The sequence below is a fragment of the Aethalodelphis obliquidens genome, unplaced genomic scaffold (genome assembly GCF_003676395.1).
Source record: "Aethalodelphis obliquidens isolate GAN/ISIS:26980383/991018 unplaced genomic scaffold, ASM367639v1 scaffold35, whole genome shotgun sequence".
NCBI lineage: Eukaryota > Metazoa > Chordata > Mammalia > Artiodactyla > Delphinidae > Aethalodelphis > Aethalodelphis obliquidens.
In genome coordinates this window covers 8024019-8036751 of record NW_020837979.1, presented here as the reverse complement: position 1 = coordinate 8036751, position 12733 = coordinate 8024019, and the positions used below count along the sequence as shown (strand labels likewise).

At 46.0% G+C, this 12733-nt stretch overlaps 1 protein-coding gene across 1 annotated transcript in view; it reads left to right on the top strand.

The window, feature by feature from the left end:
* VWA3B (von Willebrand factor A domain containing 3B) overlaps nucleotides 1-12733 on the top strand; it is a 207997-nt gene that overhangs the window by 89748 nt on the left and 105516 nt on the right. The window contains exons 10-11 of the mRNA XM_027128900.1: nucleotides 4145-4335; nucleotides 11911-12065. Coding sequence (XP_026984701.1) covers nucleotides 4145-4335; nucleotides 11911-12065 — 346 coding nt within the window. The remainder of the gene's footprint in view (nucleotides 1-4144; nucleotides 4336-11910; nucleotides 12066-12733) is intronic.

The window sequence follows — 12733 nt, the reverse complement described above, 5'->3', positions numbered from 1 at the left end:
CCTCCCTCCCTCCCTCCCTTGCTTCCTTGCTTCCTTCCTTCCCTCCTCCCTCCCCTCCCTCCTTCCCTCCCTCCCTCCTCCCCTCCCTCCCTCCCTCCCTCCCTTGCTTCCTCCCTCCCCTCCCTCCCTCCTCCCCTCCCCCCCTCCCTCCCTCCCTCCCTCCCTTGCTTCCTTCCTCTCTCTTTCCTTCTCTCTCGCTTGCTTGCTTGCTGTTGGACACCACTTCCAGCTTCTTTGTAACTGTCTCACGGTGCCACTTCCCACATGATGTGCTACTTTTCCTGTGCCACTTCCCACGTGCCACTTCCCACATGGTAGCCAAGGGCTGGTTTACTGTCTCATGACACTTGTGATAACAGGGATGTTGGACAGTGTGTACCAAGCTGTGATCTATCAAATAAAAGCCCTACAAAATGTTCTGTGGAGAAAGGGCTTAGACTAAATGCCTTTAGGAAATACTATGCATGCCTCTGCTCATGGTGAGACCCACTGCTGATTCCTACAACAAAGGCTTTGACAAGCCCTTCATTGAAAAACCTGTTGAAACTGTTTATTTTCAAGCTCTCCAAACGTTTTGCTAAGGAACCCTCTTTCTGAGTAATAGCCACTGACATGCAGTAGAAGTAGAGTCTGTGGAACACACTGTGGGAAACATTGAACTTGATGCTCTGTGAGGTTGGTTCCAGATCTAGAGCTGTAGTTTAGTCATTAGCTGACTGTTCCCTTGAAAGGCACATGGGCCATGGCAGGAATGAGGTGCTGGCCAAGTAACTTTCAGTGGAGGAGGATGGGCCTCTTAGTCATGGTTCTTCAGAGACACAAAACCAATAGGATATGTGTATATTTAAGAGTGTGTGTGTGTGTATGTGTATGTATACATGTGTGTATAGAGAGAGAGATTTAAGGAAATAGCTCACATGACTGTGGAAGCCAGCATGTCCAAAATCTGCAGGGCAGGCCAGCAGGCTGGAGACCCAGGGGAGAGCTGGTATTGCAGTTTGGGTCTAAAAGCAGAATTCCCTCTTCCTCAGGGGACGTCAGTCTGTCTTCTACTAAGGCTTCAGCTGAGTGGAGATGCCCACTCACAATACGGAGGATTTTCTGCTTTACTCAGAGTCTGCTAATTTAAATGTTAATCTCACTTTTAAAATACCTTCATAGAAACATCTAGAATAATGTTTGTCAGATATCTGGGTAGCGTGGCTCAGCTGAGTTGACACATAAGATTAACCATCGCCAAGGGGAGGGTAGTCATGGTGACTCTAAGTCCTTGATGGCTGTGAGCCTCTAGAGGAGGAGTGAGCACTGATGGACTGTGTCCAGTTTGTCTCTTTGCTGTGGCCCTGGCTGTAGCCGTGATGTTTTGAAAGCACTGGCCGGTAGGTCTTACTCCTTGAAAAATGTTCTGAGATTGATAAGTAGGACAGGGGCTGGGTGGCAGGTAAGTTATCCTGTGACATGGATGTGATCTGCCCATGGATTAGAGAGAAGCTAGGATGCACTGTGAGGTCACATCTCTATCATACATAAAGGTATTATCCTTGGCTCCATAGGTGAGAATTTATGTAGCACATTTAATTAAGACAACTGCAGGGGAATGGGAAGGACCCCTCAGTGAGTGACTTGTAATGAATGGATGACTCCCTCGCCACTCCTCTCCTCTCCCTGGGAAAATGAGGCTCAGATGGGGGTGGTGTAATTAGCACTGAAAGTGAAAAGATTTCACCCTTTCTCTCCTTTCTTCAGCTTTGGGGCACCTATGCTCTTTGGTTTTGTATGCTTGGCTGCCCCTTCTTTCCTTTATGAAGTTCAAGTTGCTTTGGGGTCTTCCGCCAACCCCTTTTCAGAGGGTAATTGGGAGCCTGAATCATACCCTCAGGGTGACTGCACTGCCTGGTCCTGGGTGAAGCTACAGTCAAAAATTAGTCTCTGGCTCTTTAAAAATCCCTTCTTAGAATTTGTTTGATGTGTTTTTAGGAAATTCTTTTATGATTGGCTTGAATTTATAATTGATAAAAGGCTCTTGTCTTTTCAAAAGAAAGCAACCCAAAAGAGAGCAAAGCATGTGATGGGTGTGTGTGTTGCTATGGAAATAATTGAATGAAAACTTTATTTCCTGCTTACACCTATTGATCATAAAGGAGGGAGGAGAATAAAGTAGGAGTAAAGAGGAGACAAAGGCTTAGAATGTAATCAACAATAATTGAGGAAAAATGGTCACCCAAAGGGTTTCTCCAAGGAGGCTGACCCCCCCCACGAAAATGCCTCCAATTTCCTTTTGCTTTTTCCCTGCGATGCAGGAGAACTTGCAGGAGAACCTTGGGATCAGAAGCTCTGGGAAACCTCTGATTTCAGTCCCCTGTGCAGATTGAAAAGACACTTTGTGAATCACGTAGAAACCAACTGCTGACATCGGGGATGGTGTCCAGAGGGGCTTTTGATGCCAGATTGGTTTAAAGTTCAAAAGCCCAAATCAAGCTTCTTTGAGAAGTTCCAGCTCCAGTAGGTTTCAGAGTGCGTTATTTAAAAGCTGTTCTATTAAAATTTGAGGACATACGTAACATTAATGGACAGATGCTTTATGTGTTATTGAGAAATAATTGGCTCTCAAGTGTTTTATTTCTTCAAATATTATTCTAATTATATATCCCCTTAAATATAGTCATGGATAACTATGGGTAATATTTTTGTTTCCCATTAAAAGTATAATTTAACATGAATCTGTCTGATAGAAGCATAAATGGAGCGATCACCGAATCATAATTTAGAAAGCTCTCTTCATCTCACCCTAGTGTTGGCTGCACAGTATAATCGCCTAGGGAACTTTGAAAAATCTCAACGTCCAGATCAGTTAAAACAGAAGCTAATGCATGGGGCCCAGGCATCAGTATATTTTTAAACTCCTCAGAGGATTCCAGTGTGCGGGGTTGAGAACCACTGATCCAAGTGAAAATAAACTCCGTAGGGCTGGTGGACCTGATACGTGGTAGTACCCGTTTTAAAAACCACCTCTCTGCACAGCACCTTCTCCCGGTTCTCCTGAGGCTCTACCGGTCCCACTGGGGCTAAGAGCTCAGGCTCCTTTCTGCCTTCCTTGCAGGGGCCTCATGCAGACAAATGTTATCAGCCACTCTCTGGAATAAGAAAGCCCTCATTTGTAGCATCTGCTGATTTTCAGATTTTGTATTATGCTCCCGGCAGGCATGGTCAGTTTCACCATGTGCTACCACTGAGCCTGGAGTCGGGAGGGAAAGGGGCACAGTCAGCTCTCAGAGGCCAGCTCCAGACACCATGCCTCCTCTGTGCCCACCCTCAGATACCCCACTCTCCCTTAGGTGGCCATAGAGGTTTTGAGCCACATGGATAGATACTTTGCTGTTTGTATGATAAGCTGGCTTCTCCGGTGTTCTGCTCAGGTAACATAAGACCTCCTCCCCCTTAGAGAGTACAGATAAGATTTGGCAAACACCAAGGGAATGCGCCTAAGGCTAGGGATATTCGGGCAATTGGCCTTCTTGCTGTAATTGATCATGTGAGCCTAAAGTGAGGCATAGATACAGCTCCAGGCGCCTGAGCTGACGTGAGGTTCTTGAGCCTGCAGAGTTGAGAGCCAGGCTCTGAATCAGGATAGATTCACCAACTTAACAGGGGAGCTCCTGTCCCTGATTCCCCTCCCCACTCGTTACCACGCACTTTCACATAACTCTTCATATTGAATCACTTGGACACCCTTAGGAAGGCCAAGCAGATGCTATCTGCAGGTGAAGAATTCCACTGAAGCTCAGAGAGGTTAAATGGGGTGACTCACCCAAGTTTGAGCAACTTGCCCAAGCTAGTAAGTAACGGGGCCAGGACTTGAACCCAGAGCTTCTGACCCTACGGTTAATGCTCTCCTGCCTTGCCTGTCAGCCACCTCCCCCTCTGCATGGGTCCAGTCAACTTAGGTAGCAGAAGAAGTGAAATGAAAAGTAGCAGATTCCTGCCTTCCAGTCTTGTGAACCAATTCTCTGCCAGTCCTGCTTTGGAAAGCATGCTTCCTGAAAAGAATGTGAGCTAACAAAGAACATGTTTCTTTAAAATATTAATATGAAAGTCTTGTGTCATATGAACGGCTGATGAATTGTGATTCCAAAACTACAATTAGGAGCAACCTCTGCCGAAGATGAGTCGAATCCAGAGGACGCCTGGGGCTCTGAGAAGTGGCTACAGAAATATGGTTTGAAATCCCAGAAGCTGTCATTTTATGATGTCATTGCTGACTGCTCCTTCCGCCATGCTGATGGAGTTGTTGATATAAAAGCCAAACCAGAGGACGAGTCGGTGCAGACCAGTGCGGTAAGTGAAGTGGACCCCTAGACGGGGATGCCCTGGGAGGGGCATCGAGGACCAGGGCTGGACCCAGGGCAGGACCAAGGTTGAAAGGCAGCATGAATGCTGCCTTTGAAGAAGGATGCCCCTCTGTTCCCTGCCTTACACTTTTCTGAATGCTACTTGTGGGAGTGGAGCTCAAGTCTGAGAATGGCTTCTAGATATAAGTGAATTAGACAATCATTATACAGAAGCCAGGAGCTGTGCTTATAGAAATTCAGGCATTGTGTCAAAAAAGAAGCCCTTTGTTTCCCTGTATTGAATGGAAGAGAGAAACTGCTGGTGAATATGCCCCAAAGCAGGCATTTCTACGGTCCTCTTGGACCGTCACTGTATTGGAGCTACATTATTCAAGTGGCTACCAGCCAGCATTTACTGGATTTCCAGTAAACATAAAATTATATTCTCTAAGGGGTTATAGCGTGGTGAGGGTCTATACTGTAAACTTTTGAAAGGTGTAGTTCCCTTGTGACAGTGGGTCTGAAAGGAATACAGCTTCTCAAAATGCCTGACTCTGGCTCGTAGTGGAAGGATAATGATCTGTGGTAGTGGCTCCTAACCTTTAGTGTCCATGAGTCACTGGGTTGGAGGCCGGGCCCAGGAAAGTGCATTTATAACAATCCCCAGAGGATGCTGAAGCTGCTATCTGGGAGCCACACTTGGAGAAACACTGGTGTGTAGAGCAGGACCCAGAAGACTGTCCGAAGTTTAGAATTATAGAAAGACTGAAAAGTGTCTCCATATGACACAGAAAATCAGGGTAAAATGAATATTGTAAATTTGTAAAACTGAGGGAAATCTCTTTTAGAAGTTAGTGAAAACCCAGATACACACTGAAGTGAGAGCTAAAATGCAAGCCACAGAGCAGACATGTCAGTCACAGCAGCCCAGCAGAGACTACTTGGAGAGGAAATCAAGGTCCTTCCCAAATGCAGTGTCCCTTTATGTATTCTCTAAGGCCCTGATTCAGTGTCAAGATCATCATTGCAAAGCCTCTCAATCCTACAGAGGTGAAACCCCCGTCTCTCTGACACTCCCTCTTAGGCTGCATGGCCACTGGTTCCACATGTCCACCCGAGGAAGCGCTGTTTTCCTTTGGGGCCACGTTAGCCACATGACGTTGTGTTTTTGCCCTCTGATTGCCGTTTACAATGAACTGCAAGGAGGAGAATGTCAAAATTGAATGAGAAAAAATGCAGAATTGACGCAAGACTTGTTTCCTGGCTTACATATTGGGATCCAGAGTAATTGCTACATTGCAGGGAAATCTCATTTGTGGGTTTCCTCCCTCAGTACCGTTTTCTGCTTTTGTAGACCTTATTCAGTAATGTTATTAGTTCAGGAAATCATACCTAATTAAATTTTCATTTTTAAAATACGTTAGGCCCTGGATATTTTAAAATATGAATTCGTGTCAATTTGAACATAGCTTACTGCAGGCTCCCAACAGTGTGGTATGCACAGGTCTTCTCTAATACTGATTTTTTCCTTTGCTTTCTTGACAAATTTAAGTGAAATTTTACAGGGATGGTTTGAAGAATTTGGCTTTATAAATGGGAAATTTTACCTCAAACTTCTGACACTAACAAATTATAATATAGTAAAAGTTGAGAAGTGTACAGTATAGCTGCCCTCGTTCACCAATGAAAAAGGGACAATTTTATTATTTATTTATTTATTTTTTTTGTGGTACGCGGGCCTCTCACCGCCATGGCCTCTCCCGTTGTGGAGCACAGGCTCCGGACATGCAGGCTCAGCGGCCATGGCTCACGGGCCCAGCCACTCCGCGGCATGTGGGATCTTCCCGGACCGGGGCACGAACCCGTGTCCCCTGCATCGGCAGGCGGACTCTCAACCACTGCGCCACCAGGGGAGCCCGACAATTTTATTTTTAGTATTTGGGGCTACGTATCTGAAACTGGATTTATACCTAAAACTGTGATGTGTGTATAAGGTAGAAAGAAACTGAAGCTGTGAAATAGGTTGATTCTTTAGGGTTCCCCCAGACTCCCACTGGGAAGGACCCCCTAGACTTTTAACTATAAAAACTGCTTTGTAGGTATGGGTCCAGGAAATTGAGACACTGAGAAATAAACGACGAAAAATGCCTTGTTGTGTAGCATTTCTAAGATGGATGAGCAGGGGAGGAGAGGAGACAAAAATGCATTTCTAATTAGGGAATTTGCAGGCAAAGTCTAGTAACTTGATGTCTTGGGGCACCCCTTGAAGTCACGTTGCATTCATGGCCACTTATGTTGGTTGAGCACAAAGCCAGCCCTGATGTTCAGAAACCCACTCTAGTCTCATCACTTATTCCTCCAACAAATATTTATTGAGCCTTCACTATGTACCAGGCAGTGTGGTATGGTGGAAAGTACACCGGAGTTGAATGAGAAGACTTGGGTGTAAATACTGCTTCTACCAGTTACTAAATATGAGATGTTGAGCAAATAATTTAACCTGTTTGAGTCTCTCTCTCCACATCTGTAAAATGGGTGGTGTAAAGTCTAAATTTGAAAATTGCACGTATAAGCACGATGCCTGGCACTTAGGAGATGCCCACTAGACGTTGCCTTCCTTGTTTTCTTTATTACAAACATGGTGAGTCAGAAAGGAGCGTATATGGAATGCCTACTCACTTTATATGCAAGGTGGATATTTGTGCTCTTGTATCACACATGAGAAAATGAAGTCCCAGGGCCTCCAAGGGGTTAGACAACTCAGCTGAGATCTCGTGGCAGGTAGAGGCAGGGTTTGAATTCACATCTGTTGGGCTCTCAACACTGTGCTTTTCCCATTTGGACACTCTGGTGCCAGACACCTGTGTTCTCGTAACTTCTGGTCTGGTGTGTTTCCATTTGGAAATGCACAGGGCACAGTTGGGAAATGCCACGTGATGGGATTCAGTGTAGGGAGCACATGGTGAGACTGAGAGAGAGGATGTGTTTCTCCTTCCATCTTTGCACTGCGGTGGAGACATGGTTCGCCTTCCTGCCTACCTTGAGAACATCAGGACTGATCCCATTATGTGCTTCAACCCTGTGTACATCAGTCACCTCTGGACTCCTGGATTCTCATCCCTGTGTGGCTCTGGCATCCCTTCTGTGAGCCTCTTCCATCCCCCACTGACTCCTAAAACCCCTCCACTGTGCCCTCTGGAACTGGAAGTCATCAGCAGACCCTCCATAGCCTCACATACTCTGAAATGTTCCCTTCACCTGCTTGTCTGGGTTCTTGCTCAAGGACCTTCGTTTCTCTCCCATTTTCCCTGGGTCTGTGGGCACAGAGGTGGGTGGTGACCTCCTTGCTTCTCTTTGCTGTTTCTTGATCATTCTCCCTCCCTCTTCCCAGGTCATCAGAATGTACCACCCAAGGTACCTTCTGTATCTGACACCCACTGAGCCTCAGGTCACCCCCATCCATCCTTGAAGATTATAGCTTCTGGCTTGCTGTCACTGGCTCCAGCTGTTTCAGTCCTTAGTGATGTCAGCTTTTTGTGGATGACCCTTCCCATACCCAGACCTTTCATTTCTCTGACCTGTTCAATGACTTTCTCCTCCATTCCTTCTCTTCCAACCTGCCATGGCATACCCTTGACCTCGTCATGGCAAATAACTGTGTAATCATAACCCACATAATCAATTCCAAAGGTCCCACTCTTTTTAGGTCATTTCCTCTACTACACTAATTCCAGTCTTTCAGCCCCATGGGGATATACAGCTGGTTGTTTCTGTGACCTTTTCTCTGTCCTCTATCCTTTGTCCCTTTCATAATCCTCAGCTACTCCCCATGCCTTACATTCTTGCACTCATCTGGCAAAACCCCAACCTTTGTTAAACCCAGCTTTCTGCCTTATACTCGTGCAATTGACTCTGATGAAGGAAACTGGAGAAAAACACACAGCCACCTGGTTTCACTTTAAATTCCTGACGTCTGATTTCAGGCAGATCTTTTGTGCCGCTGCCTGCACTCTGCTCGGGTTTACAATCCACTGTGACTCCTGTTCTCTGAGATGCCTGCCTCCTCTCTCCTCACACCTCCAACACTTCCTCCTCCCCACCCGCTCTTAGCGGGAGACCTTGCTTCGCAGTTCACCGAACACTGAAGTGAACATCCGTGAACATTTGCCTCCACGTTACAAATCCCCGGGCATCTGCACCTGTGCACTCTACCCCTGTTTCTTCTAGGATGGCTGAATTGTCCTCACCAACCAACGCTTCCACGTGTGCACTGACCCCTATCCTCTCTTTCATCCATTCTCCCCCTTTCTAGTCTGTGTCATTATTATTGTCCTCATTTCTAGATCTTTCCTGTCAGCATAAAAAACATGGCGGTACTTCTCCCATCTTAAAAATACAATTCGTTGACCCCCGTCTTCGTCTCTGGCTCTGCCTCTTTTGCCTCATTCCTCTGTTCATGTTTGGAACCCAATGCCTCCATAGTTTTGTAAATTCTTTTTCTCTAATCCCATAGTTCTCCTGTGCTCTCTTGAATACACTCCAGTGAGGCAAAGGTCTCACTCTTCCCGAGGACCCCTGAATTGCTAAATTCAGAGGTTAATTCTCAGTCTCTTTCCTGCTTGACCTGTTATCACCAGTTGCTGTTGTTGGTCACTTCCGTGAAATTCTTTGGCTTGCAGAAAATACACTGTCTTGTTTTTCTGCCTAGCTCACTGGCTAACCTTTTTTTTTTTTTTTTAAATCAGAGAATTTTATGAAACGTTTTATTTTTTAAGAAACTTTTTATTGGAGTATTGTTGTTTTACAATGTTGTGTTAGTTCCTACTGTACAGCAAAGTAAATCAGCTCTATGTATACATATATCCCCTCTTTTTTGGATTTCCTTCTCGTTTAGGTCACCCCAGAGCACTGAGTAGAGTTTCCTGTGCTATACAGCGGGTTCTCATTAGTTATCTATTTTATACATAGTATCAATTGTGTATAAATGTCAATCCCCATCCCCCAGTTCATCCTGGCTAATCTTTCTCAGTCTTCCTTGTTGTTTCGTTCTCATTTTCCCAATCTCTATCTGCCGAAGGGCCTCAAGGCGCAGTCCCTGGACCTCTTCTCTATCTGCTCTCATTCTCTGGATGACCTCATCTGACCCCGTGGCTTTTAAACTGTGTGCGTGCTGGTGACTTCCAACTTTAAATCTCCAGCGCTGAGTCCTTCCCTGGCCTTTGCCGGACTACTTGCCATGTTACTGGGATGTCTAATAGGCATCTGGAACCTAACACATTGACACTGAATCCCCATCTTTCCCTTCAAGGCTGCTTTCCCATAATCTTCCTCCCATCAATTTATTGCCACTCCATTCTTTTAGTTCTTTGGGCCAAAAACCTGGAGTCATTCCTGACTCCCCTCTTTTATCTCATACCCACATCTGACCTCTCATTAAATCCTGTCAGTTCTACCTTCATACTATATCTGTAAATCAGCATCTGGCCACTTCTCACCATTCCTACCCCTGGTCCAAGCCGCCTCACTGATCTCCTGACTCTGCCCTTGACTATCTACAGTCTATTCTCAGCAGAGTATCCACAGTTATCCTTTAAAATGAAAAAAGGGGGCTTCCCTGGTGGCGCAGTGGTTAAGAATCCACCTGCCAATACAGGGGACACAGGTTCGAGCCCTGGTCCGGGAGGATCCCACGTGCTGTGGAGTAACTAAGCCCGTGTGCCACAACTACCGAGCCTGCGTTCTAGAGCCCGCGAGCCACAACTACTGAGGCTGCGTGCCACAAATACTGAAGCCCGCACGCCTAGAGCCTGGGCTCCGCGACAAGCCACCACAACAAGAAGCCCGTGCACCATTCACTGAAACTAAAGTCTGCGCACAGCAACGAAGACCCAACGCAACCATAAATAAATAAATTTATTTTTTTAAAAAACCCGAAAACTGGTTAGAAATGAAACTTTTAAATTGTGAGTAAGACAAGTATAAATTGTGTCATTTTTCTAAGAGAATAGATCTGGAAAGTTCTCATCATAAGAAAAAAATTGTAACTGTGGGGTGATGAAGGTTAACTAAACTTACCATGGTGATCATTTCCCCGTATATCCATATATCAAATCATTATGTTGTACACCTAAAACTAATAAAATGTTAAATGTCAGTTGTATCTCAATTTAAAAACATGGTGTCGCTTCTTATGTTAAGGCCCTTGGATGGTTCCTTTTTTCATTCAGAGGACAAGCCAGAATCATTTCCGTCAGTGAGCAAGCTTCACAGCATCTGCTTCCTGGTCCTCCTCCTCCTGTTTCTCTGGCTTCATCTTGCTCTTTCCCTCTCTCACTATGTTTCGGCTATACTGCCCTTCCTAAAAGTCTACAGACATGCTAGGCAAACACTTACCTAAGGGCTTTTGTCATTGATGTGTCCTCAGACTCCCCCTAGACCTCCGAAGGGCCACACGCTTTGTTCCCTCAGGTTTCAGTCATATTTCATCTTCTCTTTTTTTTTTTTTTTGCGGTACGCGGGCCTCTCACTGTTGTGGCCTCTCCTGTTGCGGAGCACAGGCTCCGGACGCGCAGGCTCAGAGGCCATGGCTCACGGGCCCAGCTGCTCCGCGGCATGTGGGATCTTCCCGGACCAGGGCACGAACCCGCGTCCCCTAAATCGGCAGGCGGACTCTCAACCACTGCGCCACCAGGGAAGCCCTCATCTTCCCTTTGAGGCTTTCCCTTCTAGGTTTTAACTTGCCCCTTCCCCTCCCCTGTCCCTCAGCATTCTCTCTTCTCCTTCCTTGCCTTATTTGTCTCCACAGCATTTGTCATCCTCTGACCTGCTAGATGAGTATTGGTTTATCATCTGGCTCTTTTCCTGTCATGTGAGCTCCACGAAGGCAGGGATTTTGGTCTTCTTTTATGGACTGTGTTCCTGGTGCCTAGAACAGGGCCTGGCGGAGTGGTGCTTGATGCATTTATAAACTGGTTGGATGAGTGATAGAGATAGTCCTTCACAAAGCTCTCTTTGTGGGAAGACTTTGTCCTTGGGCCAGTTCCGTATGTCCAGGAAGGACACTAGATGTGGCATGGGGTTCTTTACTACTTTTCTTCATTTGGTGCTGGGAGTAACAGTGGAAAGATGCTTGGGGTGTCTTAAGTCCCACCTCCTCTAGATCTCCCTGACCCTCTAGTCCATTGTGAACTCTTTCTTCTTTGCCAGAACTTGCCCAATCATTACTGTCTCAACCCAGGACCAGGTACTGGGTGCTAGTGTTCTACATTGCTACTTTCTCTGTGTTTGTATATGTAGGTGTGTGCCTGTGTGTGTGTTTAGCATCTCCCTGCTGGAAACATTAGCTTCTCTGGGCACAAATGGGATTGCCCATGTCTTGCTGACCGTCATTCACGACATCCAGCGCAGGGCTCCATATGGAGTAGGCCCCGGTAATAAGTTTGGTTGAACCAACTGTTGAATGATTTTATGGTGGGAGCGAGTGCTAGGAGCTGTGTAATAAGGCAGAGGTGGAGGTGCCATCTGGGGACTTTTCTTCTTTGAAAGGTTTCTGAGTGGCTTCTGTCCTGTGTCTTTTCCTTAGGAGACCAACAGGAAGACAGTGCATGCGAAATACTGCAGCAGATTTGTCCATGCTCCCTGGAAGGATGGGAGCTTGGTCCACGTCTGCATTACCAAGGAGAAGTACACATGGTACAGTGAGAGAATTCATGCAGTCCTGGCCCGGATCCAGAGGAGGTTGGTGTACTGCATGAGGGTACATTGCATGATCCAGTCTCTCTTGAAATTCAAGTCTGCTTGAGCCCTTGGTAAAGCTCAACCAAGAGAAATGGCCAGTAAACATTGTTACATCAGGGTTGCCATCTGATGGTTTGCTGTTGGCCTCATTGTTAATAACCAAAGGGGATGTTTGGATGCAGATTCTGAGCTGCCTTGATGCCAGTGCAGACTCTGAAAAACAGCAAACAAAGATGTAGTTATCATGTTGATTGTGCATCACTGTGGGAGGCAAAGGAACACTTCTGCTAATGTCTTGCATTTTCTGTGGGCCTCAGGTGTATAGCGGACTGTGTGACACCTGTCCTCTGTACTCTTGAATATTACCTTTCAAGGCAACTGTTACAATGTTGTGAAACATTTATATGCAATCGAATAATATTTATATATACATATTAGAAATCTGCTAAAAATAACTTCATGTGCTCCCTCTCAACCCTGCTGGTTCTTAAAATATGTTAGTGCTCGTAAGAGTCTAGTGTACTAGGCTGTGACCTCAACATCAGCTCCATGGGGTGACCTAGCTCAACGCTTTCATCTCGCTGATGCCAAGGGAGGTGCTCTAGATGATGCTCTAGAGTATGAAGACCACGTCCATTTAGGTGCATGGGCCCTAAGGTCAGGTAGAG